Source organism: Stereum hirsutum (genome assembly GCF_000264905.1).
Source record: "Stereum hirsutum FP-91666 SS1 unplaced genomic scaffold STEHIscaffold_8, whole genome shotgun sequence".
NCBI lineage: Eukaryota > Fungi > Basidiomycota > Agaricomycetes > Russulales > Stereaceae > Stereum > Stereum hirsutum.
Window position 1 is genome coordinate 1,610,450 of NW_006763138.1, and position 25,178 is coordinate 1,635,627.

General features: G+C 51.7%; 6 protein-coding genes and 1 non-coding gene across 7 annotated transcripts; 5 read left to right on the forward strand and 2 right to left on the reverse strand.

Annotated features, from left to right (window-relative positions):
* Window positions 1–849: 849 nt before the first annotated feature.
* On the forward strand, window positions 850–3,889 carry STEHIDRAFT_98587 (S-adenosyl-L-methionine-dependent methyltransferase; the record flags this gene model as incomplete). Its single annotated transcript, XM_007305000.1, has 15 exons — window positions 850–954; window positions 1,014–1,170; window positions 1,229–1,467; window positions 1,537–1,779; window positions 1,831–1,883; window positions 1,940–2,110; window positions 2,147–2,237; window positions 2,297–2,395; window positions 2,427–2,543; window positions 2,602–2,627; window positions 2,689–3,211; window positions 3,278–3,405; window positions 3,476–3,655; window positions 3,717–3,794; window positions 3,856–3,889. The coding sequence occupies 15 exons, from the start codon at window positions 850–852 to the stop codon at window positions 3,887–3,889; spliced, it is 2,244 nt and encodes a 747-aa protein (XP_007305062.1).
* A 521-nt stretch (window positions 3,890–4,410) lies between these two features.
* On the forward strand, window positions 4,411–5,640 carry STEHIDRAFT_34038 (uncharacterized protein; the record flags this gene model as incomplete). Its single annotated transcript, XM_007304515.1, has 1 exon — window positions 4,411–5,640. A coding segment is annotated over one exon (1,230 nt), but the record flags the coding sequence as incomplete, so codon positions are not given.
* A 704-nt stretch (window positions 5,641–6,344) lies between these two features.
* STEHIDRAFT_147665 (glutathione synthase) lies at window positions 6,345–8,867 on the forward strand. Its single transcript, XM_007305001.1, has 6 exons — window positions 6,345–6,753; window positions 6,827–6,975; window positions 7,035–7,166; window positions 7,554–7,634; window positions 7,713–8,586; window positions 8,647–8,867. The coding sequence occupies exons 1-5, from the start codon at window positions 6,379–6,381 to the stop codon at window positions 8,545–8,547; spliced, it is 1,572 nt and encodes a 523-aa protein (XP_007305063.1). The 5' UTR covers window positions 6,345–6,378; the 3' UTR covers window positions 8,548–8,586; window positions 8,647–8,867.
* Window positions 8,868–11,800: 2,933 nt separating this feature from the next.
* Window positions 11,801–11,886, reverse strand: STEHIDRAFT_t167. Its single transcript has one exon. It is a non-coding gene; the product is annotated as a tRNA-Trp (tRNA).
* Window positions 11,887–12,230: 344 nt separating this feature from the next.
* On the forward strand, window positions 12,231–13,611 carry STEHIDRAFT_122159 (uncharacterized protein). The gene is made up of 7 exons (XM_007305002.1): window positions 12,231–12,248; window positions 12,311–12,497; window positions 12,554–12,740; window positions 12,798–12,904; window positions 12,961–13,109; window positions 13,172–13,273; window positions 13,344–13,611. Exons 2-7 carry the CDS (start codon window positions 12,440–12,442, stop codon window positions 13,413–13,415), a joined length of 675 nt encoding a protein of 224 aa, XP_007305064.1. The 5' UTR covers window positions 12,231–12,248; window positions 12,311–12,439; the 3' UTR covers window positions 13,416–13,611.
* Window positions 13,612–16,831: 3,220 nt separating this feature from the next.
* On the forward strand, window positions 16,832–17,977 carry STEHIDRAFT_58745 (uncharacterized protein; the record flags this gene model as incomplete). Its single annotated transcript, XM_007304574.1, has 5 exons — window positions 16,832–16,956; window positions 17,009–17,039; window positions 17,088–17,427; window positions 17,488–17,750; window positions 17,816–17,977. 5 exons carry the CDS (start codon window positions 16,832–16,834, stop codon window positions 17,975–17,977), a joined length of 921 nt encoding a protein of 306 aa, XP_007304636.1.
* Window positions 17,978–18,259: 282 nt separating this feature from the next.
* STEHIDRAFT_169157 (uncharacterized protein) lies at window positions 18,260–24,577 on the reverse strand (the record flags this gene model as incomplete). Its single annotated transcript, XM_007305003.1, has 6 exons — window positions 23,555–24,577; window positions 23,334–23,483; window positions 23,182–23,253; window positions 22,853–22,888; window positions 22,750–22,755; window positions 18,260–22,617 (listed from the first exon to the last, which is right to left on the reverse strand). The coding sequence occupies exons 1-6, from the start codon at window positions 24,303–24,305 to the stop codon at window positions 18,260–18,262; spliced, it is 5,373 nt and encodes a 1,790-aa protein (XP_007305065.1). The 5' UTR covers window positions 24,306–24,577.
* Window positions 24,578–25,178: the final 601 nt, after the last annotated feature.

A 25,178-nucleotide genomic window follows, 5' to 3' on the forward strand; every position in this document is an offset into this window, starting at 1 on the left:
CTGTCTCGGTCCGATCGAACCGGATTGCTCACCCACGTTGCGCACCAAACTGTTGCGCCTCAATTTCTCTCCCTCCACGTTGACGAAGTCGTTGGTCTTGTCACCCGAAGCGTTCTTTATGACGACATGGCTGGGCTGAAGCTCTCTCAAAAAATCTGGACTGGTTTATGGGCTACCAGTTCACTCTAATTTGGACGCTACCTTGGGGGACTTTCAGTCAAATTTTGACCAACTTCGAAAACTGCCGTTTCCACGAGTCTATTCGTTATTCCATGGCTCCTGAGCTGCCATTCGTCTGCACGTTCATGTCTTATTCCCCGTAGACCTCATATGCCTTGAGACATCAGATAAGTACACGTCATGCTGTTTCGCACCGACGGCGAGAAGCAAATTTGTATCCTCCGCCGTCTCCCCGCCAGGCGTTTGCCAACATCCCAAACGTCGAGTGAGCACGTTCGTACACACTCTACAACCGCTCGTGCGCGAAACATGAGTTTCGCGGGCCATGATTCGTTACTCACGAGGAGAACATACTTCTTGTTCACGGCTAAGACAGATCAAGGTCTGCGTGCGAGAACAAACGCTCGTCAGCGCTTCGCCGATAGGTCTTTATGAACGCGTCTTTAGTACTCGAAGACCCCCGGTGATTTTCCCATTCGCTCTACCCAGTCTCTAGCACTACTTTCTCCAACACCCTCATGGACTCTCCAGCTTGCGTTCTGCGGTACGTCACTTCATCCATATCTATGCCGCATGCTATGCTCAATCTGTGACAGACGGTTTCTTCGCGATTCGCCCGTCCTCATGAACTTCTTCTTATGGGGTTTTCTCGTTTTTTCCATCTGGGTTATGTCTCTCATTTTGGTGCCACGGCTACGACCACTCCTGAAGTTCGTGTGGCACTGCTTCTTGAGACCAATAGGTGTGTCCGATCAGAGGACGAGACTTGACAAGGTGCGCCGGACTAGCATTCCTTCGAACATAACTCCCTCTTGCTCACAAGCAGATCGTAGTTCTACGAGGGGCAGGCTGAGGTTTATGATACGACTCGCAACGGTCTCCTTCGCGGCCGGCGCACCATGTTGAGTCTCTCTGCTGGGCATCTCCATGCTCTGCGCTCGCAAAACCCGGGCAAACCCCTCATATGGGTGGATATTGGTGGAGGTACAGGTATGTATCGTTTTCTCATCTTCATTACTCTGGTTCTAGCGCTCACCCGGGGACGTAGGTCATAACATTGAGATGATGGACAAACACTACCCGATATCGTCCTTCGACAAAGTCTACCTCATCGACCTTTGCGAGCCTCTTCTGCAAGTTGCTCGTAAACGCTTTGCGAAGAGGGGCTGGAACAACGTCGTCGTACTCTGTCAAGACGCATCCGAATTCTCTCTTCCCGAATGGGGCAACGACGTGGATCCGAAGGGAAGCGTAGGCTTCATCACCATGAGCTATTCTCTCTCCATGGTTTGTGTTCTATTTCTGTCATGTCATTCCATCTAACATAGCATTTAAACATTCTGTGCGCCACCACAGATTCCCAGCTTCTACGCACTTATGGACCGTATTGACTACGTTCTAGCCCCAGAGGACGGTCTCTTGGGTGTCGTCGACTTCTACACTTCAGGTCGTCAGCCATCTCTTCATGAGAAAGCTATTGGGGGTGGGGGCAAGGAATGCGGTTGGCTCAGTCGGTGGTTCTGGCAGATCTGGTTTGACTTCGATCACGTTTCTCTCTCACCACACCGACGTGACTACCTGGAGTACAAGTTTGGAACAGTGAGTTCTTCATGAATATTCGAAACGAAAACTAAAGCTCCCTTCGCTCAGGTCAAAAGCTACAACGGGCGTAATCGATTCGTTCTTCCGTTCATCATCCGGATGTAGGTCTACGTTCTGGGCTACAACGCTCACGTACTCGTTCTAACTTACGACACAGACCCTATTACATCTGGCTCGGCCGCCCGCGCTCATGCGACGTTTCTCGATTCTGTCATGCCTTCGAAGTTGAAGGGGGCAACACTGTTGGAAACTGTTCTCCCTCGTCACTCATGCCTGTGAAAGAGACAGAAATGGTTCCATCGCTGACTATCGGCGAGCCGGTGGTTCCGTCACCTTACCCAGAGAAATCTCGCGCGTTGACTAGGTCTCCTTCACCTCAGAGAGAGTTGACGAGGAGTGAGACTGTCATCGATGTTACCATGCCATTGAGCTCCTTCCATTACCAGGTCAACAGCGTGCGTATCCGTCTTACACCTTGAAAACCTAGTCCACTCAACCATTGCTCCAATTATAGACATGGCGCCTACCTTACTACGAGCACCCGGTCCATAAAGAATTTAGGACCTTCATTTATTCATTCACTTGGGCCAGTCGGATCATTTCTAATCCCTCTGTTGTATTCTTATCTTCGACTTGTCTTTCAGGAGGATCCTTTCGAGGACATGAAGCATCTGGACCTTACTGAGCACGACTCTGTGTTCGTCATCACGAGTGCCGGGGACAATGCATTGCACTACGCTATTGGCGCACGACCTAAACGCGTATGCCCAGTACATTTCATCTTTTGCAACAGGCTTTGTTGACCATAAATCCATATAGATACATTGTGTCGACATGAACCCATGGTAGGACGCTCGCTCTCACTGCTCTATATCCTGCACCTTCTTATTCGCGCGTCTATCTCAGCCAAGGCCATTTACTCGAGCTGAAACTCGCTGCCATCCAAGCGCTCTCTTACACCGACTTCTTCTCTCTGTTCGGACGCGGCTCCCATCCTTCCTTCCGGTCTCTCCTCGATACCCACCTTGCACCACATCTCTCTTCTAATGCCTACCAATTCTGGCGGATCAACTCATCTGCGTTTCACTCATCTTTCTACCTCCACGGCTACTCGGGCTGGGCGCTTCGATTGGCCCGGGTTCTTTTCTCCATGGCCGGTGTGTCACAAGAGGTCAAGAATCTGTGTAACGCCGGTACGCTAGAGGAGCAGACGAGAATATGGAAGGAGAAGCTGAGGCCAGTACTGTTAAACCCGTTGGTGGTGGCACTGTTGAAAAGCCCGGTGTTCTGCTGGAATGCGCTGGGTGTTCCTAAAAACCAGAGGAAGATGTTGTTGGACGAGGGGAGTATGTGGGAGTTCGTGAGAGATACTCTGGACCCGATTCCGAGTTCGTACCTTCTCAAGAAGGGCGCCTATCATTACCTCCTGGTCAGTTCCTTGGTTTCCTGTCCTTCGTGGCAGACTATTTCTGACGTCGTGTGAATCTCCATGTAGACGCTTTTGGGCCACTATACCCCCGAGTCCTGTCCAGCATATCTTTCTAAAGAGGGTTATGATGCTCTAAGAGCTGACAGTGGCGCAGCTCTGAACGCCTTCCGTCTTCATACCGACTCCATCCTGAAGTTTGTACTCCGCTCATACCCTCTTCGTCTCAGATTTACATTTACTAATCACTTTCTCTCGTCCAAATAGCGTGCTTCGTGGCCTCGCCAAGCACTCCTTAACGCGTGCCGTCATCATGGATCATCTGGACTGGTTCGCTCCTGGCTCAGAGGAAGTCGAGGAGGAGGTTACGGAGTTCCGCAGGGTGCTGGCGCCCGGTGGGTTCGTCCTGTGGCGTTCGGCGGCAAGGCAGCCCTGGTATAACGAAGTGTGAGTCGTTCCTCAGACGTTTCTCGCGTAATATTCGACACTGAGGATCGCGTCGATGTAGGTTCGAGAGACAAGGTTTTGAGTTGACCTCGCTGGGCGTGAGGCAAGGGCCAAAGGTAGCGATTGACAGGGTCAATATGTGAGTGTCTGTGATCGTGATCTTGAGTTAATATCTGACCTAGAATAAAATCTCACAATAGGTATGCTTCGTTTTGGAAGGCGGTTAGAGTTTGATCTTTTGTTGTGGACTTATGACCTGGAGAATGATACAAGTACATCTACGCGTTTTGTAGTATTATGAGCTTACATGCTGATCGAGAATATTGACTCTTGGGCGGAAAACGAAAGATGAGAATTTCGCACCGATATATGATGGGTTTCCATCAATTGCTCGATGATTGCTTGATGGGTGACGTCCGACCCACTTTGGCGCGACGACTTATCTTGCTGGGTCCAATTCGAGTCACCTTGAGACATCAAGAGGCGTCCTGTGCATTGAGAACATACCACTTCACTTCAGCACGCTTTCAGCTGTCTAGCACCGCCTTAAGGACCGACAGCAGGTCAATTTCGCAATCTGAAAGGTGAGTTACACCGTAAACTTCTAAAGCAGGTTGCTCTTTGACCAAGATAGTCATTATGTACCCGACAGCTTGAAAAGTCTCGCTCCGAATAGCCAACGAATGTCAGGTACTCCTTCCCCGAGTCCCAGTGTGAATAAAGATAAAGAGAGCGTCGAAGATGACGATGGTCCAGATCAGAATTTCGTGGACCTCATTGCGTCTTTGAAATTGGTTGATCTCCAGGAGCTTGCTCTTTCTACACGCCGTCTCCTTTCCATCACAAGTATCGACGAAAATCTGTCATGTTCATTAGAGCTACCCCCTCTCGAAGGCGGTTTCCACGTCTTCTACAAGGTCTCTTTCTCCGATGGCGTTTGCTGGGGCATTCGCATAGCATTGGATGAACGGACGCCCTCTGCGGCTCGTTCCATGCAGCTCGATATCGCTGCCCAACGCTACATCACTTCTCACACCTCTATCCCTATTCCTTCGATCCATCACTTCTCCTTGGATTGCGACAACCCGATATCACACCCCTTCACTATCATGGATTTCATACCTGGTACCCCGCTATCTAAGTCCTTGGCAAACAAGGAATGGATGACGAACACCAAGCGTACCTACATCTTCGAACAACTCGCAAAGTGGATGACGGAGCTATCTTCCCTAGAATTCGACGAAATCGGTCCACTCGATGTCGACCCTACTACCGGCGTAGCACACGTAGTTCCCTTTCCGGATGGATCCTCCTTGGTCAAAACTGAACTTGGAGACTCCAGCGCAGTACAGGGTTCACAGCGAGTTGCGCAGAGTGCCGGTCCTTTCTCCTCCACCCATGCGCTCCTCTCGTATCAACTCTCCCTCAGACGTCAAACCGAGGACTCTCCCAAGCTTCGTCTACTGCAGCTCTTTTCCACCGCTCTTCTTGATCCCGAGCTCGACGGTCCTCCTTTCACACTTCGGCCCCCTGACTTCGAGTCCCAAAACGTTCTGGTCACTGACGATGGCACGATAACGGCACTCATAGACTGGGATGGCGTTTGCACATGCCCGCGCCAGGGTGGTGCAGCCGCGTACCCATCTTGGCTCACGACCGATTGGGACCCTCTTTACTACGGCTGGTACGAGGGGGCATCAGCAGAGCACAATGCGAGATACGACTCACCGGCGGAGCTCGCGAGCTATCGAGAGATGTATCTGGAAGCAATAGATCGTGCATCAGGAGGGAAGCTGACGCACATAACGCGGAACTCTCACATATACGAATCGCTGAGCATTGGCGTGGGCTCGCCAGAGACAACGATTGCGATGGTATTGCATCTGGGGAAGTATGTTTGGGGTCCGGGGTTGAGTTTTGATGTCATGGATAGGATAGGGAATGGTCCGTGGTTCAATCAAGGGAAAGGTGAAATTGCACGTGTTTCGGGTACGCCTTTTGTAAAGTATTTTCGAGTTTCCTGTGTGACTGACGCTTAATCATTTGCAGAGAAATCGTCGTCTCTGTATGATACAACTTCTGAATCTGGGTCTAGTACTTCGTCAGCACAGTCGAGTCGTGGCACCTCACCCACAGCCGATCCACAGTAAGCAGACGGGAGTTCGGGGACATCCAGGTCGGAGAGGGAGTAGAGTTATGTTATAAGAGGTCCTGATCGATATTGAAAAATATAAGAAGGCAAGCAGAGAGGGATAGCTCTTGAGGATCGGCTAGCTTTCAGCTCAAAGACGCGACTCGATGAGGTGGACAAAATCCTGGTTGGTGTCTTCAATCTTTCGGACTGTCGTTTGCACTTTGAGTCACCACGGGGATTGAAGCCTGTCCGTCAACTTAAAACTATCCGTGCTTCCTGATTGCGCTCACTTGTGGGATAGCAGTAGACCGTCAAGCCGACTAAGCACATATTTTGAGTCGCCCATCTAGATGTTGAAGGCGGCCGTCTCGAGAGTCGACGTGTTGAACAGACGCGCGGTCGTCGCGACTCGCGAACTTAACGCGGTCCCGTGACACTTGTCTGCGCTATCGCCACACGGATAGGTCCGCCCGGATTTGTCAGCCCAGCAGTAAAGGCTTGAGAAAACATATATCGCTCTTGTTTTGTTTCTGACCACAGATCATTATAACTGAGGCTATATTGCAGTCAAAACCTCTTGGTAGTAAGCATGAGCTCTTTTGTATCCTGGCCGCCGTCGCTGCAACCCGATGAACTGGAGCACCTCACTCTCCTCGCCACAACCTACGCTCTATCTCACTCTCTTCTCTACCTTCCTCCTCATTCGCATGAATCGCCCCCACCACCCACTCCAACTTCAGCTATTCATGCACCATTCTCTTTGTTTCCAACGCCGATACCTAGAGCTCAGTTCGATCTCGCGAAGAGGCTCCAGAAGGCTTACAATGTCCTCTATGCTCGTGTGGCGATGGATGAACAGTTCTTGGATGAGGTGATGGGTGAGGGCGGTGTGGCGAGTGTTGACGAGTTCACGGGAGAGTTGTGGAAGCGATGGAAGGCAATAAGGGTGCAAGGCATTGTCCAGGTCAGCCGTTTCAACACAATGCAGACTCGCAGTATCGTTGAATTATTCTTGCGTGGCACTGTACAATGTGTAGCCATTACACCTGGGACTCTTCCGCTCTGATTATCTGCTACATCAACCATCGGAGAGCGAAGGCGCTTCTTTGGGTATCAAGCAGGTCGAGTTCAACACCATATCTTCCTCATTCGGTGCGCTCTCTCAACAGGTCTCGTCCCTACACAAGTGCTTGCTCTCTGTTCTTCCAAATCATACGGCATACTGATGTATTATTGATCGTATAGTCATCTACTTGCGGCAACGGGATATTTTAATTCTTCCCCGTTGTTGAAAGCACCCAACCTACCGCCCAACGAGACTATCGCAGGTCTGGCGAGCGGACTTGTAGAAGCGCATAAGGCATATGGCGTCCCAGGGTACGTGATCGCTCCAATATACTATCTGTCATCTTTTGCTCCCCAGCATGGACTGCATGCTTTGACTGCGATCGAGTGACCATCATCGAAGATTTCGCGAAAGCGGATGCGCATCCTTTCCTTCGCCTTCTTCCCATTTTCACAGAAAGAGTGACTTACTCAGACGAGAGCCGTATGCACTATCAGATAATGCTCGAATGTTCTTCATATCGTGACATTCGTCAGACTGGCAAATGTGCAGCCACTCGATGGTCCGTCGCCATAATTGCGTGACGAGCCGTGATACGTTCCAGTGCCACTCTCCAGTCATACGGTGGCCCTGGAGAAGCCGTCCTATTGTCACGCTACATCACTGAACTATCTAAGCTCAAACTATGTCTATTATAGATCGTCTATCCTCTTCGTGGTACAGCCAAATGAGCGCAACGTTTTCGATCAACGCCTCATCGAATACGAGCTCCTCGAGAAGTGAGTCCATACCAGCCTTACCCCACTCCCCGAGGCTCGCCCTCAACAACTAATCTACCCTTCAATCCTTCCCCAAAGACACCAGATCCCAGTCATCCGCCGCACCTTCGCCGAACTCGCCACCGCCACCGTCGACCCAACCACCCGAACCCTGCACATTCCCTCTTCCTTCTCCACCACTCCCTCTTCCACAACAGAAATATCAGTAGTCTACTACCGCGCCGGCTACACCCCGACCGACTACCCCGCCCCCTCCATTTACGCCACCCGCCAACTCCTCGAATCCTCCCTCGCCATCCAATGTCCCTCCCTCGCCCTCCAACTCGCAGGAGGCAAGAAAGTCCAGGAAGTCCTCACGCGGCCGGGGGTATTGAAGCGGTATCTGAGTGAAGAGGAGGGAGCGGGGGAAGTGAGAGCGAGTTGGATGGATATGTGGGGATTGGACGCGGATGGTGATACTTTACCTGACGCTCCGCCCCTCACTTCGGAGGGCGCGAATGAACCGGAACCGGCGGGTACGAGGAACGCTAGAGCAGAGTCCGAGCAGCTCGTGCTCAAGCCTCAACGCGAGGGCGGAGGCAACAACATCTATCGTGCCTCGATCCCTGCGTTCCTTTCTTCCCTTCCGGCGCAGGAACGGCCCGCGTGGATAGCTATGAGATTGATTCAGCCGCCAAGGGGCGTGGGTGGGTATTTGGTTAGGGCTGGGGAGGGGAGCAAGGGGTTGGTGAGGAGCGAGGTCATTAGTGAATTGGGAATTTATGGGTGGGCGCTGTTTGGAAAGGTGAATGACAAGGTGACGTTGAAGGAGAAGGAAGTGGGATGGTTGGTCAGGACGAAGGGAGAGGGGACGGATGAGGGAGGTGTGGCGACGGGGTTCTCGGTGCTGGATAGTGTGGTTTTGGTCGACTGAAGGACGTGTTTGAACACATGAGATATGGTGGGATTAGAGGTGAGTTGCTCAACCGTTTCATTTTCAGGATATTGATATGAACCCTTGGCAATAATATAGATGTTTGCGATAAGATTGTTGTATGCTTGTGCCTGTACAGTGTAAGTTATCCTGTTACAGTATCAGAAAGAAGAAGTGCAGAAGAGTCTACTCAACAAATAGAAATGGTTATGACAATATCTATGCTGCCAAAGATCATGTCTCGAAGTAGAATAATCGCCCATCTTCATCGCCAACACTGGATTCGACTAAGTCGAACGCTACCCCGACTCCTCGATCTACCCGTACTGTCCCATTTGACTCCTTTCTCCCGCCATAGGTATCGTAACCGCACCTCGCAGTTCCTACTAGCGGATCACTCGTCGATCTACCAAGCAACAAATGTTTCAATTGTAACGTGCGAGATCGTTGTAATGCGTATGTACTTGACCTTGAAATCATGAATGGAACAGACAGGAGTAGTTTCTTGCGCCTTCTCAACCCCCGCTCCTTGATGTTGCTTAATCTTCACGTTCGCATTTGCCGCTATCTGATCCTCAAAAGTGCCAAGCCAACTGTGAGTCTGTTCATCGTCTAGGGTCCTTGATCTCTAACTGATATCTTCTGTCGGTGTTTTCTGAAGAATACACAGCTAATCAATCCCAGGAGACTAGCTCCCACGTTCTTGTCCCCTGGATCAGTTTCGTGACTTTATATACACAGGGTGCGGGTCAGAGACGTACGCACCGGGTCGATATGCTCTGGCCACTCGACAGAGGTGCTATCGCACTCCAGCAGCAGCACATGAAGGACGCGGGATATATTGATCTAGATCAGGGTACTATTTTTTTTGTTTCCCTTTTGTTTCCTCAATCTATTCTCAGCTTGATTCGTTCTACAGACACCCGACATAACGAATGAGCTACCCCGGCAGCACCCTCGTCAATAATTTCAGAGTCCTGCTGTAGCATCATAATTAACGTGCATCCTCGGACCTAACCCACGGTAAGTATGATCGTTGATCTTAGAACTCAAGGTTTGTCGATGCTCGCCACATTGAAGCTCGATCTCAGTAAGTGCACTGCAAGTAACTCTTCGATTAGGAACGAATGGCTGATGGTTTCCTCTCGGTAGCACTCGTTCAGCTACTGTATGAATCGATAATCCATATGACTCTGCAGCGATGCTATTGATGCAGCTGGTATGGAGAATGCCGCTCTCCCACGTCCGGTGAACGAGATGAGCACCATTTTGCCACATACAGAGACCTTGGTATCTCCGACATGGCCACCCTCACGGAATCAAGGAACAATATGATGCTCTGCTGATCATCCAATTTCACAGCGGGTGTCGGATGGGATTGTATGGCCGCATGAGCTGGACAGCAGCGGAATACTCGTCAAGATTAGGCGTTGGGTCTCTCGGGGATCTTCTGCACCACATATGTTTTCCATCACCATCCCTCAAACCGAGTATAAGAACCTCATCGTTGTATCTGAATCTAATCTTCTCCAGCAGCTTTCGGTCCCCATCTTTTCCGTGCTCCTTTCCAGTACCGTCAAAGCCTCAATATGCTCGCGTCTCTCTTCATGTTCCCCCTTCTCGCGGCTTCGTCCGTCGTTGCCAGTGTCAAGGATGACTTAAAGAGTGCTTTCGGAGGCCTCAAGCTCAACGTATGGGATGACGCCCTGGACCTTCTTTCTGACACCCTCATCGACGAGCTTGTTCAACTCTTAACTGGTGGCTCCGGCCGTACCTTCTTTATACCGGAGTACGTCGTCTTGCTCCCTCTACCATTGTCTGCGCTCTGACTCATGGGACGGTTACTTCTAGTGGAGATGCTTGTATGTAGTCACCCCCTCATGTCCTGGCACAGTGCTCTGATTAGGAACCTTGATATTAGTATCCGCGACAGCGTTGGCGTCGCTCATAACTCAAGACAGTTTCCTGGACACTGTCAAATATCATATCGCCAACCAAAAAGGAGAGGACGTCGCCTCGTCCCCTAGCCATACTGTTGCCTCCACCACGTTGACCAGCAACACGACCGTCTTCTTGGAAAACGGCGACGCTCAGGTGCTTGTACTCACAAAACAGTCCGATGGCAACGTCCATATCCTCTATCAGCCGTGAGTTCCTAATCAGCTAGCTCTACATACCTGGCCCACTATATACTTCAACTAACATGTCTCCCTACTTAGCAACGACGTAGCCTCGACCGATTTGGTCACCGTCAACATCAATGGCACCTCCGTGACGTTCAGCGTTATCAATGCTATTTTGCAAGTTCCGAGCGATTTCAATACCACCGCTGCCGCGCATAACGTTTCCCAATTCATCCAAGATGCCGTCTCCACCGGCATCGAAGATGATTTCGAGAACCAACACGGTATCACTCTCTTTGTTCCCGTTGGTGAGTGTCGCGTCGCCTACTCCGTTAAGCATGTAGGCTGATGCATGAGATGCAGATACTGCGTTCTCTACTACCAATGGTTCCCTGGCGTCTCTATCCGCCAATGATCTGGCCAACATCCTCAATAACCATGTAAGGAATTTGCTTCAACATGACGCTGAGAAGTGCTAGTACACCTTGACTCATTCGATTCTCCAGGTCATGAACGGCACGGTCTACTCCCAAGACTTCCAAGGTACCAAGGAGACCGTCTCAGGACACAATCTCAGCCTCTCTGCGGCGTCGGTCGGTTTCTCTGGCGGAAGCAGCGCCAACATTGTGACCAGTGATATACCTATCCAAAACGGCGTGATGCACATCATCGACACGGTTTTGACCGACACTGAGAAAGCCTCCGATGAAAGCTCGGGAGGAATTAGGGGAATGACTGTGCGCAGGGTGATCGCTGTTGTTGCTACCGCAGGTGCGCTTTATGTCGCCATGTGAGATCCTTTGCAGATCCAGTCACGAGCAACCACTATACCCATTTTCTGTTTGGTATACTTTTTCTTGTCAAGTTTTATACGTAATATATATTTCTGGGTGGTCCACTGGATTTCAATCTTCATTCCTGCCTTTGAAAAAGTATCAATGCGCAAGACAACACATTGTATAGGTACCGAAACTTTCCGGATACAATACGTCTAAAGGAATCCCTATTCGTAGCGAGATTCAACAGACTACTGTACACTCGTATAAGATGGGTGATACAACTGGATATCCTTGCATAGAGGAAATATCTACATCTCTCGACGCAACAAAAAGAGGAAACTGACTATGAAATGACCCCGACCCGATTTGAACGGATGACCTTGTGGATATCCACCTACTTGCTGGAATCACACGCTCTACCACTGAGCCACGGGGCCCTTCCTTGAACATCTCAATAAAGTATATGAAAAGATGTAATACATGGTACATATCCACACCAAAAGTCTGCCTTTTCGACAGATCCGGAGGGAATTGTTCAACTCATGTGATCGTGTCCGAGTCCCGCCGTCGCGTCGCGTTGTCTTCCATCTTCTTGTGTGACTGCCTTTGTACTTGGTCCTTTCGATTCTCACTCCCTAGAATCCTACTGTGTTTTCGGATTTGCATGCCAGTGCTCATGATCGCTCATCGTGGAGTCGAGTTCGCAATAGTTTGCAACGGGCAGGCGCTACCTATTTATAAACGGACTATCGAAGACGATGTCACGGTCTCTGGGTATATTGCTAGTGTGGAGGGCCAGGTGAGTTTTTGAATCCTCTGTACAACGCCGACCTGATAATACACGTTCCCGTCATGTATTAGCCATTTGTTTTCCACTTCCGGAACGCAGAATCCGATCATGAGCTCTGCTGTCGCTTGAATGTTGATGGTCAAGTGGCCTCAAATCCTTTCCTTTCTTCCACGGACCGCTCGTGGCGCGTGTGCTCCGGGATGCGCACTAGCACCGAAACAGAGAGGGTCTTTCGGTTCTCAAGCATACAGTTCACTGGTACCTTATTGTGTCCCCCCCCCCTCTCTGCTTGACGCTAACAACTAGGCATATAGAATCGAATCCCGACGAAATTGGGGCGACAGAAGCCAAATGGGATTTCTCTCAGATCGGAATCATCGAATTTGTTGTTTGGCGGGGAACAAACACTAGAAGAAAACTGCAAGAATTCTCATCTTCAAGGACATTGCATGTTTCCCCAGTTCCGGAGGGAAGCAAAAAAGCAGGATGGCATCGTGTGGCGTCAGTAAATATACACTGTTCTTATGTGGATGACTACTGAAGTTTTATCAACGACAGTCTCGGAGAAGAAGTGAAGATAGAACGAAGACGGCCATGTGTACCCAAACTGTTAGATCCAAAAGACAAGCCGTATGCGGTGATACGTATTCGATACCGGCCAGCTCGTATGTGTTTTCAACGAGTTTTTTTGGGATGACATTAATAAAAACACGTCTGCCAGCCCTTCTACGTGCAAATGGGATCCTTCCAACGATTTCTTCATCGGAAGCAGTGACGACGACACGCACGAAGCGCGTGCGTACTGGAGATGAACCCGACGCAACATCCAGCCGCAAGCGTCGTAAGCCTTTAGTATCAGAAGAGATTGAGGTCAGTGTGAATAGTTACAGTCCCTGATACCCGCCTAATGCCGTATATCTCTCAATTCGTAGTGCCACCAAATTAAGGCTGAGGTGGATGCTGCCAGTGTGCAGGTAGAGAACCATGGTTCGTATACCGACCACGAAGACAAGGGACACTCAGAGGAGATCCAAGTTTGCACATTTCTCCTCTTTATCGCTGTTTCCCCTTGCTAAACATCTGCGCTGATCTCCCACTCTGAAGACCCTCCAAAATCGATTGCGCTTCTTGAAGGAGAAGACGGAGGTGAAGAAAGGTAAGCCGAGGGTCAAATAAGAAAATTCACATTCGCCTGTCGTCGTTCCAGAGGACGAACGCGGTGTTGTTGGCTACGCGGGATAGCGGGATTTTTCTGGCTACTATCATCTATTACCTTACTTTATTATTCACTTGCCACATTTGTTTGGCTTTATTTCTGTGGTTGTCTACGTCACTCTATACTTGCTTAATGATTGTCTTGGATATATAAGATGGGACCGGTTTTTGCTGCTCCACGATGCTACCACTCACCGTTCGGAAGGATCTACCGCTTGTCTACCTATTGTATATCCTTCTCAACTTGAATAACCCCCATTGCCTTGACGCGTAGGAAGTTTGCATCAACTTAGACATGTCACTTCTGTGCACTGTGGCGCAGCGGGTACATACTCGGGCGCAGCTGAGTTTTGTATCCGAGTCATCGACTGTAGGTAAGGTAAGGTAAGGTAAGGTAAGTTTATTCGGGGTACAAAATAGATTAATGACGTCGAAAAATGGTCATTCTACCTTTATATCTGCGCGCAACGCTGAGAAACGTCTTTGTTGACGCTTGTGCAGGTGGATGTGTTGCTGCGCACGGTAGACGCCACAACACCGAGCACTCGAGACCGAGCGCTACACAAATGGTACGCCATCGAGGGCCGCATGGAGAAGTATCATTGTGAGTCATTCATTGAGCGTTCCGGTTCCGTAGACTGCGATGAAGGAAGCCAGGTGGGAATCGAGTTGGGCGAAGTGATTATTGGCTTCAAGCATGGCTTGCCAACTTGTGCGAGTGATAAGCTCAGAGAGCTTGTTCGTTCGGTATAAAGGGGACAGTACGAACGCTCTGCCCAAATATCATCAGGTTCCCTTGTCTGCTCATCTCTCAGTGATATAACGTCGGAGCTATACTGCGTTGTGCACTAAGCTCTACCGCAAGATGTCTTCCTCGAATTCCTCATCCACGACCACCCTTGTCGCCGACCAAGCCATCACCAAAAACGACACTAGCAAGAAGATCGGTGAGTAGTGTCTATTACCGTCAAAGGCCCTCGACGTATTCAATACCGTCCGTTCGTAGTAGCAGACGATAAGGATCAAAAGATAGATGAGCCTACCACTCCCAAAGCAAAGGCGGGAGATCTCGCGTCCGATACTGGGTTCTCGAAGGCCGCGAAGGACCAAGGCTGGGCTTCTTCCACCATGTACAGGCCCTCCTTGGGTCAGTGAATGAGCTGATCACTCGTAGCCAGTGAGCCATTTGCCAGTGTCTTGTCCAAATACTCATCGCCGCTCACCGCTAGTTCAAGTTCTATTCAGGAATGACCTAGCATGGTGCAACCATCATCCGTTAGCGTCGTGCCGAAGTGGGGCGAGATGTATTAGTTTAGTAGTGCCGATATGATATAGGAGGGGATAGTGAAGGATAGTACAGGCGGCATAGCAGGCTTGCAGCTAAAAGGTATTCTGCTCGACGCCCAAGAATGAGATATGAGATTTGAGCCACACAAACCGCGACTCGTGGAAAAGATGCTGCTTGAGCCTCCGGTTAGCGACATTCTTCGAATTCGGACAGAACGCAATGGTAGAACTTGCGATCGCTGGCAAGTTCTTTGTGTATCCCAATCAAGCTGTTTCAAACCGTGGGAGTCGGAGTTCTAACCTTCACACGCGCTGACCTGTGGCGCGTCTCAACGGGCACTTCATCTTGTTCTTCAAAACTCGAGAGCGCTCTACCCCAATACAACACAATAGACATCAACATCAACGGAGAAGGACTCCTATACTCCGGCTTCCCTTATTCCTTTCTACTCAGCCACATTTCAACAGGTCATGTCGGGGTCCACTAGCATGCTCTCGCAGCGTGGTATCAATGTCAGAATCAGCTCAGGAAGGGATTGGCTGCCTATGTATAGGAAGGAAGTCAATGGTGATGTGAATATTGGGACAGCCTATATTGCCAGTGCAGTCGGCAAGGTCAGTCGCACCTAGACCATCGAGAACACTCATCTGACGCAACAGACTCGGGCGACGCAGCATTTTGGGGTATCATACGAGAACACATTAGACGACACGTCATTGTCGCTCAGCATCTATATTGACGGGCAGCTTGCTCGTAAGAACAGACTCCTTGATCGCCATAAGACCGGTCAGACCAAATCATTGAGAACCGGACACGATACCGAGCGGCCGCTTCAGTTCTCAAAGCTGCAAACCACCGGTATATCTTCTCCCTTCTGGCTTGTGGTCATTTATCTGAATGCCACGTTTTGCTAGATGCGGACGATGACTCTTTCCCCCAAACCGACGTTTCTAAGCTTGGTGTTATAGAAATCAGAGTGTGGCGGGTTACCCTCCTCCATCGTCATAGTTGGCGTCCTAAGCCTCTCGAAGCTCTCGAGTCTGGAGCCGTCTCGGAGAAGTCGAAGAAAGCTGGCTGGCATAGTGTTTCGTGAGTATGATTCTCTGATTGTGTACTTCGACGTGACTGATAACTGGAAATTAGCTTGGGTGTGGAGAGAAAATCAAGACGTATGCGAAAGGCACCACAGCAGATTCGGCGCATCGACCCCAAGGATAATCCTTGGCTCGTCTTCCGCATACACTATCAGCCGGAAGGTAAGCTACAACATCCATGGGAGCATTACGTTGTTCACTGAATTTCCTCCGTGTACAGACCTTCTCCGGGCTCAGGGAATCATCTCACAGCCTACTCGTTCAACTATCGCGAACGCCACCAGAATTCCAAAAGATGAACCTTCTACCGTCAAACCATCTAAGCATTCAAACAGAATAGTACCACACAGGAGTAACGAAGATACTCGGTCGAAACTGCAAAAGCTGAAGCCTGATCCCATTCATGACGAAGACGTGATAATAATCGAGAGTAGTGATGATGATGGAGGCGCTGGCTTGCAGGTACGTCTTTCCATCGTGATTCCTTCGAGTGACAGCGGCTGAGTAGCTATGCACGATCTGTCGAAGCGCAAACAAAGAGTGAAATATGAAAGAGCTCCTATTTCTGCTCCGTCTGGCTCCGCGGACGTTATTGACCTTACCTTGGACTAACCTGCATGATATAGTATAAGTTTTCATAATATCACTTCTCATGCCGTTTATTTGTTGTTGCCTGCTTTCGAACGTACGATTCCACTGATACTCATCTCTGAAGAAATACCCACATGTACACATGAGGACATGTACGCATGAGGACATGACACATGCCACGGAGCTCCTGTTTGTCATTCCTCGTACGAAACACCTACCGTGGTTTCTGAATAGAGCTCCCGCCGTCGGACAGCGTTGCCAGCCTTGGCCATTAATCTCCGATGAATATCCCTTCGGAATGAATTTCTCCGTCTGGGTTTTCTCCGACACCTATAAAGTTTGCTACGTCGACCACCACCAAAGCCGTCCGGCGGTCCACGCTGGTCTGCTTCGCTGTTTCTAAAATGTTATCATTTATTCTACTTTGTGTCTCCTCTCTCGTAGCGGCTACTCCTATCCTATATGACGGACGCGCACCGCTCAACCTGACTGAAGCTGGCATTGACGCTTCTACTGGGCCGTACTTGAGGTATCTTCAATTTTGTTCTCTTTCGCTGGATTGTGATTAACCTTTACTACAGTGCGGTGAAAGGAACGCAGAATGCCACTCACGTATGACCTCCTCTCTTCTGCCTTGGCCCATGCTGACACTTCCATTAGTATGAAACCCTTTTGAATACCACTCTCGCACCTACCCCTCTCTGGAGTAACCAGCTCCAAGAGCAACCCATCTCGATCATAATCGACAACACGTCCATTTTCACTCCGGGTGGCTCCGCCCCTCAAAACGGTTTCCGAAGAACCGACCTCATCGCCCAGCCAACACCTCCTAACTCAGACCCAGACCGTACGGCGTTCAACTCGTTGATCGAATCGAACGTGACCGCCTTCCACTTCTCTGTCATGGCGGACGAGAATAGGTCTTTGAATCTCAGCCATGAGTATCAGGTCGTGTGGATCGAGCCGAGCGACGGGTCTCATGTTTTCGAGTTACAGATCGGTATGTGGATTTTATGACTATCTTTTCACTGACTTTGAACCCTGTGAATTGTTTGTGCAGGGAATCCCTTCAATTCCACCCCTTCAGATGATTCCAACTCCCTCAAAATCCGATCTCACGACCTCACCGAACTCTTCGCCACACCCTTCACTCCCGCCACCTGGCACAACTTCGCCGTCGTCATCGACTGGAACAACAAAACTTTGACAACGTTATACTCTACAAATGCAACCACACTGCAGACTGTCACCGCCGCCGAACCCAACTTAAGCGAGGCTAGCGGAGCGACTGGTCAGGGAGACTTCCACTTCGGCGTTCTGAAGGTATTGTGACATTCTTTTATCATCATTGCGTGTGTCGTTAGGAGCTGATTGGGGTGGCCGGATAGCTTCCTCTCATTGACCCGACTGAGACACCGACTGAGCAAGCCGACGTGGTACATTTCGGGATTCAGGAGGGCACGACCGAGGGATTGATCTATTCGGGCATATTTGTGGAAAGCGTCGTTGATGGTGTGAGCGTCGGACAAGGAAGAGTGGTTCGCGTCTAGGAACCAGACAAGTCTAGTGAGGAGTCGTGAATGGAGGTTGATTATCAAGTGACATGGGGCTGGTATGCATGGGTAACTATCTTATCGATACAAATAACACTGCTACATCAGTCTAATATGCGAGCAAAACAACATGACGCGACACAAAGAAGCATATCATGAACGAAAGCAAATAGGACTAAGCCTGCTGGTATGGATAAATATGCAGGATATTGTCCGTGATAGTCTACATCTCTATGTTCGCCTCGAGGAAATGTTATCATAGTTGATCGCATTCGCGGGTCACGACTCGAGCAGCCCCCTGATCCTCTCCAATATGCGATCACTCCCCCACCCTCGCACCCACTCCAATCTCGTCTTCTTCCTCTCCACCGACAACTCAAAGCACCCATCCGGAAGGACCACATTGCCCTTCTTCACCTGCCAATAACACACCGTGTCCCTCACATCCTCCACTCTTCCCTGCATGACCACAGCCTCCAGCAACTTCCTCGCTCTCTCTTCCGCCGCCGCCACAGCCACACCATCATCCCCATCCCTCAAATCCGGCCACACATTCCCAGCTATATGATGTAGCACCAACACCCTTACGAATCCATCCACCTTACCCCTGCCCCTCTTCCCCACCAACACGCCAAGGTACGCCCCTAACACCTCCGCGTCCTCCTCCAAAGGCCACAAAAACTCGCCCACGTTCCTACCCACGACCTGCTCGATCGGCGTCCGAACGGTGCCCAGCACATGTGCCGTATCGGAGAACAGCAACTTGCGATAATCGGGGGCGTAGCGCTGAGACGTCAGTGGCAGGAGCAGTGAGGCGAAAAGAGGGTGCGCGAAGGAAATGGCATCGTACAGCGCCACGAAATCCGTATAGAACTGATAGAAAGGCGTCCCGGAGCCCAGGAATCGTGTGGCGACGGCCTCGATATTATCTTGATCGTCCTCTTCGTCTGCTCCCTTGTTGGGCTGATGGAACGAAATACCAGATGCGGCGGAAAGACCGAGGGGGGAGGACTGCAACATACAAGGCCTCAGCAAGTCCTCCATCAAGCCACCGACGACCGTATCCCTAAACACCTCCCCACCGCCCATCGTCCCCATCTCGTCTTCTGCTCGATCGCCCATCGCGCCCTGCACCTGCCCATGCTCCAACATAAACACCTTCATGCACCCAAGCACACACTCCGCCCTCCCCATCACGAACTGCCCACCCGCCGGTCCAGTCCCACCCAGCCCATTGACGACCAAGGCCTCCCTGATGACTTTCGCGAGCAACAAAGACGCTCTGACGACGTCCGTCTCCGACGAATCCCATTCGGATGGAAGCATGCTCCATATTGGGGACGTCCCGCTCCGCAATAAATGGTCGAGTGAAGTTAACATCCAATCCCTCGTCAATGGAAGCCCCAGCACCGGGATCGCCGACGATGGGACACGACTCTTCCTCACAATCCACGAAGGCGGCAATCTCTGGGTCATTGCGTTCTTGATAGACGTCGTGGTAGGTACGAGCGGACCGAGGCGGGTTTCTTGGTCCTGTTCCAGTGCGAAAGTGAGGAACGGAGAGAGAATGCTCATGCCGCCTCGGTCCCAGATGACGGTATCTCCAGGGGAGGACCAGCCACGGACGGTGGTGAAGTCTTGGTTGACGAGCTGTGTGATACGTGCGATGGTGGATAGAGCGAAGTCTTCGTCCCCAGGGATGAGACGAAGGAGAGTGGCAGATGCTTGTGCGAGCCAAAGATCGTCTGTCGTGGTCGGTAGACGGCGGGAGAGGTTGACGTAGGTCGCGAGGACGGCGGTGAGTGGTCTGCAGAAAGCAGGGAGATATGAGGGCGCATCTGATGCGTAGATCTTCGACGGCAGTGGATGCGTGGCGAGCTTAGAAGAAAGAGCGAAGAGCTCGTCGAATGGAAGGGCGAACGGCGGTTCAGCAAGGGGAACAGGAGGCACAGCGAGAGAAGGCAAGCATCCAAGCCAAAGCCTCATTCCCGCCACGACCGTCCCCGCCAACACACCCATCCTCTCCAACTTCCTCAACCCACCCTTCTCCCTGCCATGCTCCGCAACCCAATCCAACGCCTCCCCCAACTCCCTCACAACTCCCCACAACACCCTCCTCTCCATGCCCTCCGCCCCTTCACTCCCAAGCCCAAACCCGTCCTTCAACACCACCAAACACTCTTCCCTCTCCCTCTCCCCACTCCTCACCCCATTAACCCGCGCACCCTCCAACCAGACCGCCAACGCTCCCCAAACCGCTCCCCAAGCTTCCACCACTCCTGTCTCTTTCACCTCATCACTCAACACCATCCTCGCTTCCAACAGATCCTGCGCCCATCCCCATCCCGAAACCTGAGACCACAGGATATCGTGCGGAGGTGTCGTCTGATGCGGGTCCGTAGCGCACACGATCCACGATTCGAGTAACCTCGCATACGACGCCACCAGACCCAAATTCTTCGCCCTTCCCGTTGTACCAGCAGGAGAGAACACGTAGTTCCCCACCCTCGCGAAATAAGCCGCCGCCGTCGTCGCGATGTTCGCATACATCCCATACTCAGCCAACGCAGCATAAAGCTCCAACGTCTCCCTCAACAACTCATCCGCCACGTCACGCAGGTACCCTCCTATCGTGTCTTCCTCGTTGCGTCCAAGAGGAGGTATGCTGGTCACGAATCGGAGGAGCGAATCCGCCGGTGCACAGATCGTGCTCGCGTTCGTCCTCGAAGCTCGTACCAACGTCCTCAACAGTTCTATCGCCCTCGGATCTGGCGCAGGCACTGGCGACGAGGGTGTGGATGTGGATGCAGTGGGGATAGGAAGCAACACGAACGTCCGCAAAACATTCCCGACAAGCGAAGGCGTAGCCGCAATCTCGTTCGCGAGCGCATTGCTGTGTTTCGCGAGCCGGGAGAGGATGGAGAGGAGTTGGAGGAGGGATTCGTGGGGGAGGGAGGCGAAGGAAAGGAGGGTTGCGATTTGGGGGAGGAGGTAAGTCGTCGGGAGAGTGGAGATCGCGTCTCCTCCACGGATTCTTGCGACACCTCCGTCATCATCGCCGCCTCCTTCATCGGCCTGAGCATCTTCCACTCCCGCGCCAGAAGGAGATCGCCTTGGCAAAGGCGCAGCGGCCAATTCGATCCCCTCGATCCCCGCAAACACCTCATCGTCCCCGTATCGATCCCATCCAACCACACATTCCCACATCAACTCCACCGCTCTCGCGCCCACCCCTCCTTTCTCTCCCAATGCCTCGACAGCAACAGCCAACGCCCTCTTCCTCACGCCCTCACCTCCATCTCCCATCCTCAACACTTCCAGCCCATCCTTGTCTTCCCCTTCCCTCGATGCCGTGTTCAACCCCGAATCTGAATCCGCATAGGAAGAGGAAGGAGCAGAAGATGACGACGACGGTGGATGCCCAACCCGCCTAACAACCCTCCCCACAACACCCAACATCACCGCCCTCTGCGCTGGCACGCTACTCCTACACAACAACAACAGATCGTCGAGCGTATATCCCGCTCTTGTACCTTCGGCGTGATGGTGCAGTCCTAGGTGGGTCGGTAAGGTCTCGGAGAGGGAGGCGGGGATGGGTGTGCCGCGGAGGTCGAAGCGAATGGTGTGAGAGGGTGTGGATGTAGATGAAGATGGTGGTTGAAGAGGAGAGGCGGAGGCGGTGGAGGAGGGAATGGGGAGGGAGGATGATTTCATCCATTCGAGGTTTGGATCGTCAGCAGGCGCATCGGGGAAATATTTCCTCCGTATCCACTCTGGCGTTCCTTCCTCTGGCTCTGGCTCGTCATTCCCTTTTTCTGGCTCTGCCTGATGTGGTTTTGGTTTTGGTTCAGTCAGACTTGTTGGTGGTAGCTGCTGTGGCGGTGCCGGTGCCGGATTTGACATATTCGTCGACATCCACGGTCGTTTTTGCGTAGGTGACGAAGGCGATGAAGGCTTCACTTTCACGGGACTATCCATCCTCACATCCTCCACGAACTCTTCTTCCGCCTCCACATTCTCTCCGTCCGAAGTCGACCAGGGCTGTCCCGACGAAACTATCGGTGGCAGAGAAGAAGGGCCAGAAGTCGCCAGTGTCATGTCTTGGTCCTTTTCCTTGTCCTTGATAGGACTCTCCATCGCCACATCCTCCACGAACTCTTCGCCCGCTTCTTCCCCGCTGAGTTTCACCCTCTCCAACACCATCGCCTTCGCTTTCCCATTCCCATTCCCAGTCACCCCACCGACACCCGAAGCCGAAGCCTTCCCACCGTCACTGCTAGTACTCGTACTGGCACCTCCCGCACCCCAGATCCCCACACTCCCTTTCCAGGGCCCCAAACTGACCACCCTCTCCCCATCCTTCCCTTGTCTCCCCACCTCTCCCCCCACATGTCCACCTGACACACCACCACCATCCCACCCCAACGCCAAAACTCTTCTCTTCTCCTTCGGCGACGGCGGCGCGCTCTCATATATATGTACGTCTTCCGGCTGGACGTCTGCGAAGCGGAGTTTACGGTTGGCGAGGCGGGATTGGGGGCGGGAGGAGGGGTGGGTGAGGATTGGGGTTGGGGGGGAATGCGAAGAGGAGTGGGAGGAGGGGCGGGAACAAGGGGGAGCTGGGGGGTTTGAGTGGGCTGTGTTGGGGTGGGTAGTTGGTGGGAGAGGGAAGGGGCAGGGGAGGAGAGGAGGGAGGGGAAGTGTAGGTTAGTGAGTGTAGAAGGAGAAGGCAAAGGGGAGAGGGGAGCGCAGGGGAAGGTTTGACGTACATCGGGCTATAGATAGACGAAAGAGGATCGTGGAAAGAAAATGAAGTGTGAGCGAGAGAATGAGAATGAGGAGAGGAGTGAAGCCGTCCGGTGCGGGACGTACGTCGTGATGCGCTCGGACCTGCGCTGGGTTCATACTCTATGGAACAGAGCGAAGTTTCATGTCAGTGTTCTGGCGGCATATACATATACATAAGATATTGAACAATGAAGAATGGATGGAGGATATGTAAAGCACGATATATGCGCCTCTATATGTCGAGGAACGCCCAAAACATCTCACAAGCACGATATATGCGTTCAGAGCTCAGAGTTCCGAAGCCCCTGTGGCACCACTCCGTCGCCACAGACCCTTTTCACACGACCCCAATTCTAGATCACCACTCTCCAACGACAGCGAAGATAGACATAAAACATAAAACACAAACACACCTTCACGTCCCTCCATTTTCGGCAATCCGCCCAAAAACGCGAAATCGACAGACTTGGGTTTTTGGCGGGATGCTAGAGCGCCACAATACGGTCAGTATAGCATCGAGGATGGGTAAGGCAATGAGTTGGGCCCGACGAAGGGAGAGACATGCCTCTGAGTTCATTGGCTGTGGTTGCTGATGTGGTTAAGGGGGTGGGTGTCGTTGAGCCGGAGGTCGAGGTTGAATCCGAAGTTGGAGTTGTTGAAGTTGGTGGAGCGTCTGGCGTGGATGATGAGGGTGGATCTACTGTGAATTGATTTACTGGTGTTTATGTCGAAGAAACGAACGTTCAAATGTATGAAACAATACACGCAAAAAAAACAAAAACTGACCTAGCGCCTTCCCCTTCTCCCTCCTCTCCCTCGCCTTCCTCAACACATCCCCAACGCCACCCCCAAACATCCGCTCAATCTCTCTCCTCTCCTCGTCCCTCTCCTCCTCCGTCATCCCCGCCACCCGCCGCTCATTCTCCTCCGCCATCATTCGCCGCCATTCTTCGTCGCTTGATACTAATCCTGGTAGGGGCGTCTGCATGGGTAGGCCGAGTGGCTGAGGTGGAGGTGTTGTGGGCATGGGCATGGGTGTGGGCGTCGTGGAGGAGGTAGAGGGTGTATGCCAGTCTTCGATACGGGACCCGAGCGGTGCAGACGATTTTGAACTCGACTTTTCTGGTTCTTGGGAGGATGATGATGATGAAGGAATGACGACCGGAGGCTCCGACGGCCTTTCTTTTCTTACTTCTCCTTCCCCAGCAGCAGCAGCCTCCCTGCTCCTCGCGAATGCGCTTTTTCCCTTCGTCACTCCTGCTCTCGAACCCATACCGATCCCCGATCCCGCACCCGTCCCATTTATCCCCCCGAGTCCTCCGAACCCTGTTCCCGCTCTTCCTCCTACCGAACGATGCTGCACGACCGGAAACCCTGTCTTGCTCGTGTTCGAAAGGAATGGGCGTGGTGTCGATGATGCTGGTGATGAGGAAGAGGATAGAGAAGAGGAAGAGGAGGGAGAAGGAGAAGGGAGCGGCTTTCGTTCGAGTATGGAGCCGATGAGCGGTCTGTGGGTTTGTGTGTGTTGTTGCGCCATCGAAGGGTCGTATCGTAGTCTCTCCTCGTAGGTCAAGTTACTACAAAGCTCAGAAGGGACGAGGACTAGGACAAGTGAAAAACAGCGAGAAGAATGTCGTCCACGACTACGAGGTAGAAAATGAAGATACAGCTAGACGGGGATGCGTCGATGAGGGTTTGCAGTAAAAGTCAAAGCCTCGGTCGAAATCGCAGCAGCGTGGTAAGTCCTTCCGTCCTGTCGCTGTCGTCTGTCGTCACTCTTCCACGTTCCGTTTTTAACTAGCTCGACCGACGGCTTCAACAGGTCGAGGCTTTCGAATGAATAGGTACAGCCGCCTTCGATGGTCGATGGTGGAGCGAGGAAGTCGAGAACAGTGGTGTGGGACAGGAACTGAGGAACGAACGGGTAAATATACGAGAATTGATATCGGTCTCGGTCAAAGCCTAAGGCGAAGGTTAACGTTTATTTCCATCGATCAGGCTGTCAGAGTCATGTTTTCTCCGAGCCTTATATCTGCATCGTAAAGCTCATCCGTTCATCCGTAAAAAAAATGTTGAGCTGAGGCTGAAGGGTTCGTCGCGTCATTGGCTGCACGCTTTGAAATTCAGTGTGGCGAGCATCGTGATTGGCTGAATATCGTCATTTGATTTGATTGAGAGTTGTGGCCCACTATACACCCACTTTCAAGACACGCAGACTACAGCAAGTCATCATCGTCGACCTCGAAAATCCAAAAACCATGCACCCAACCCATACACCCAAAATCCCTCAATCACAAACTACTCGAAACATATCACACCCTCACACTCTCACACGCTCACATAAAATCCTCCTCCATCTCCCTTACATTCGCATACTTCGACTTCTCCTTCCCTCCCGCCCCTCCCCCTC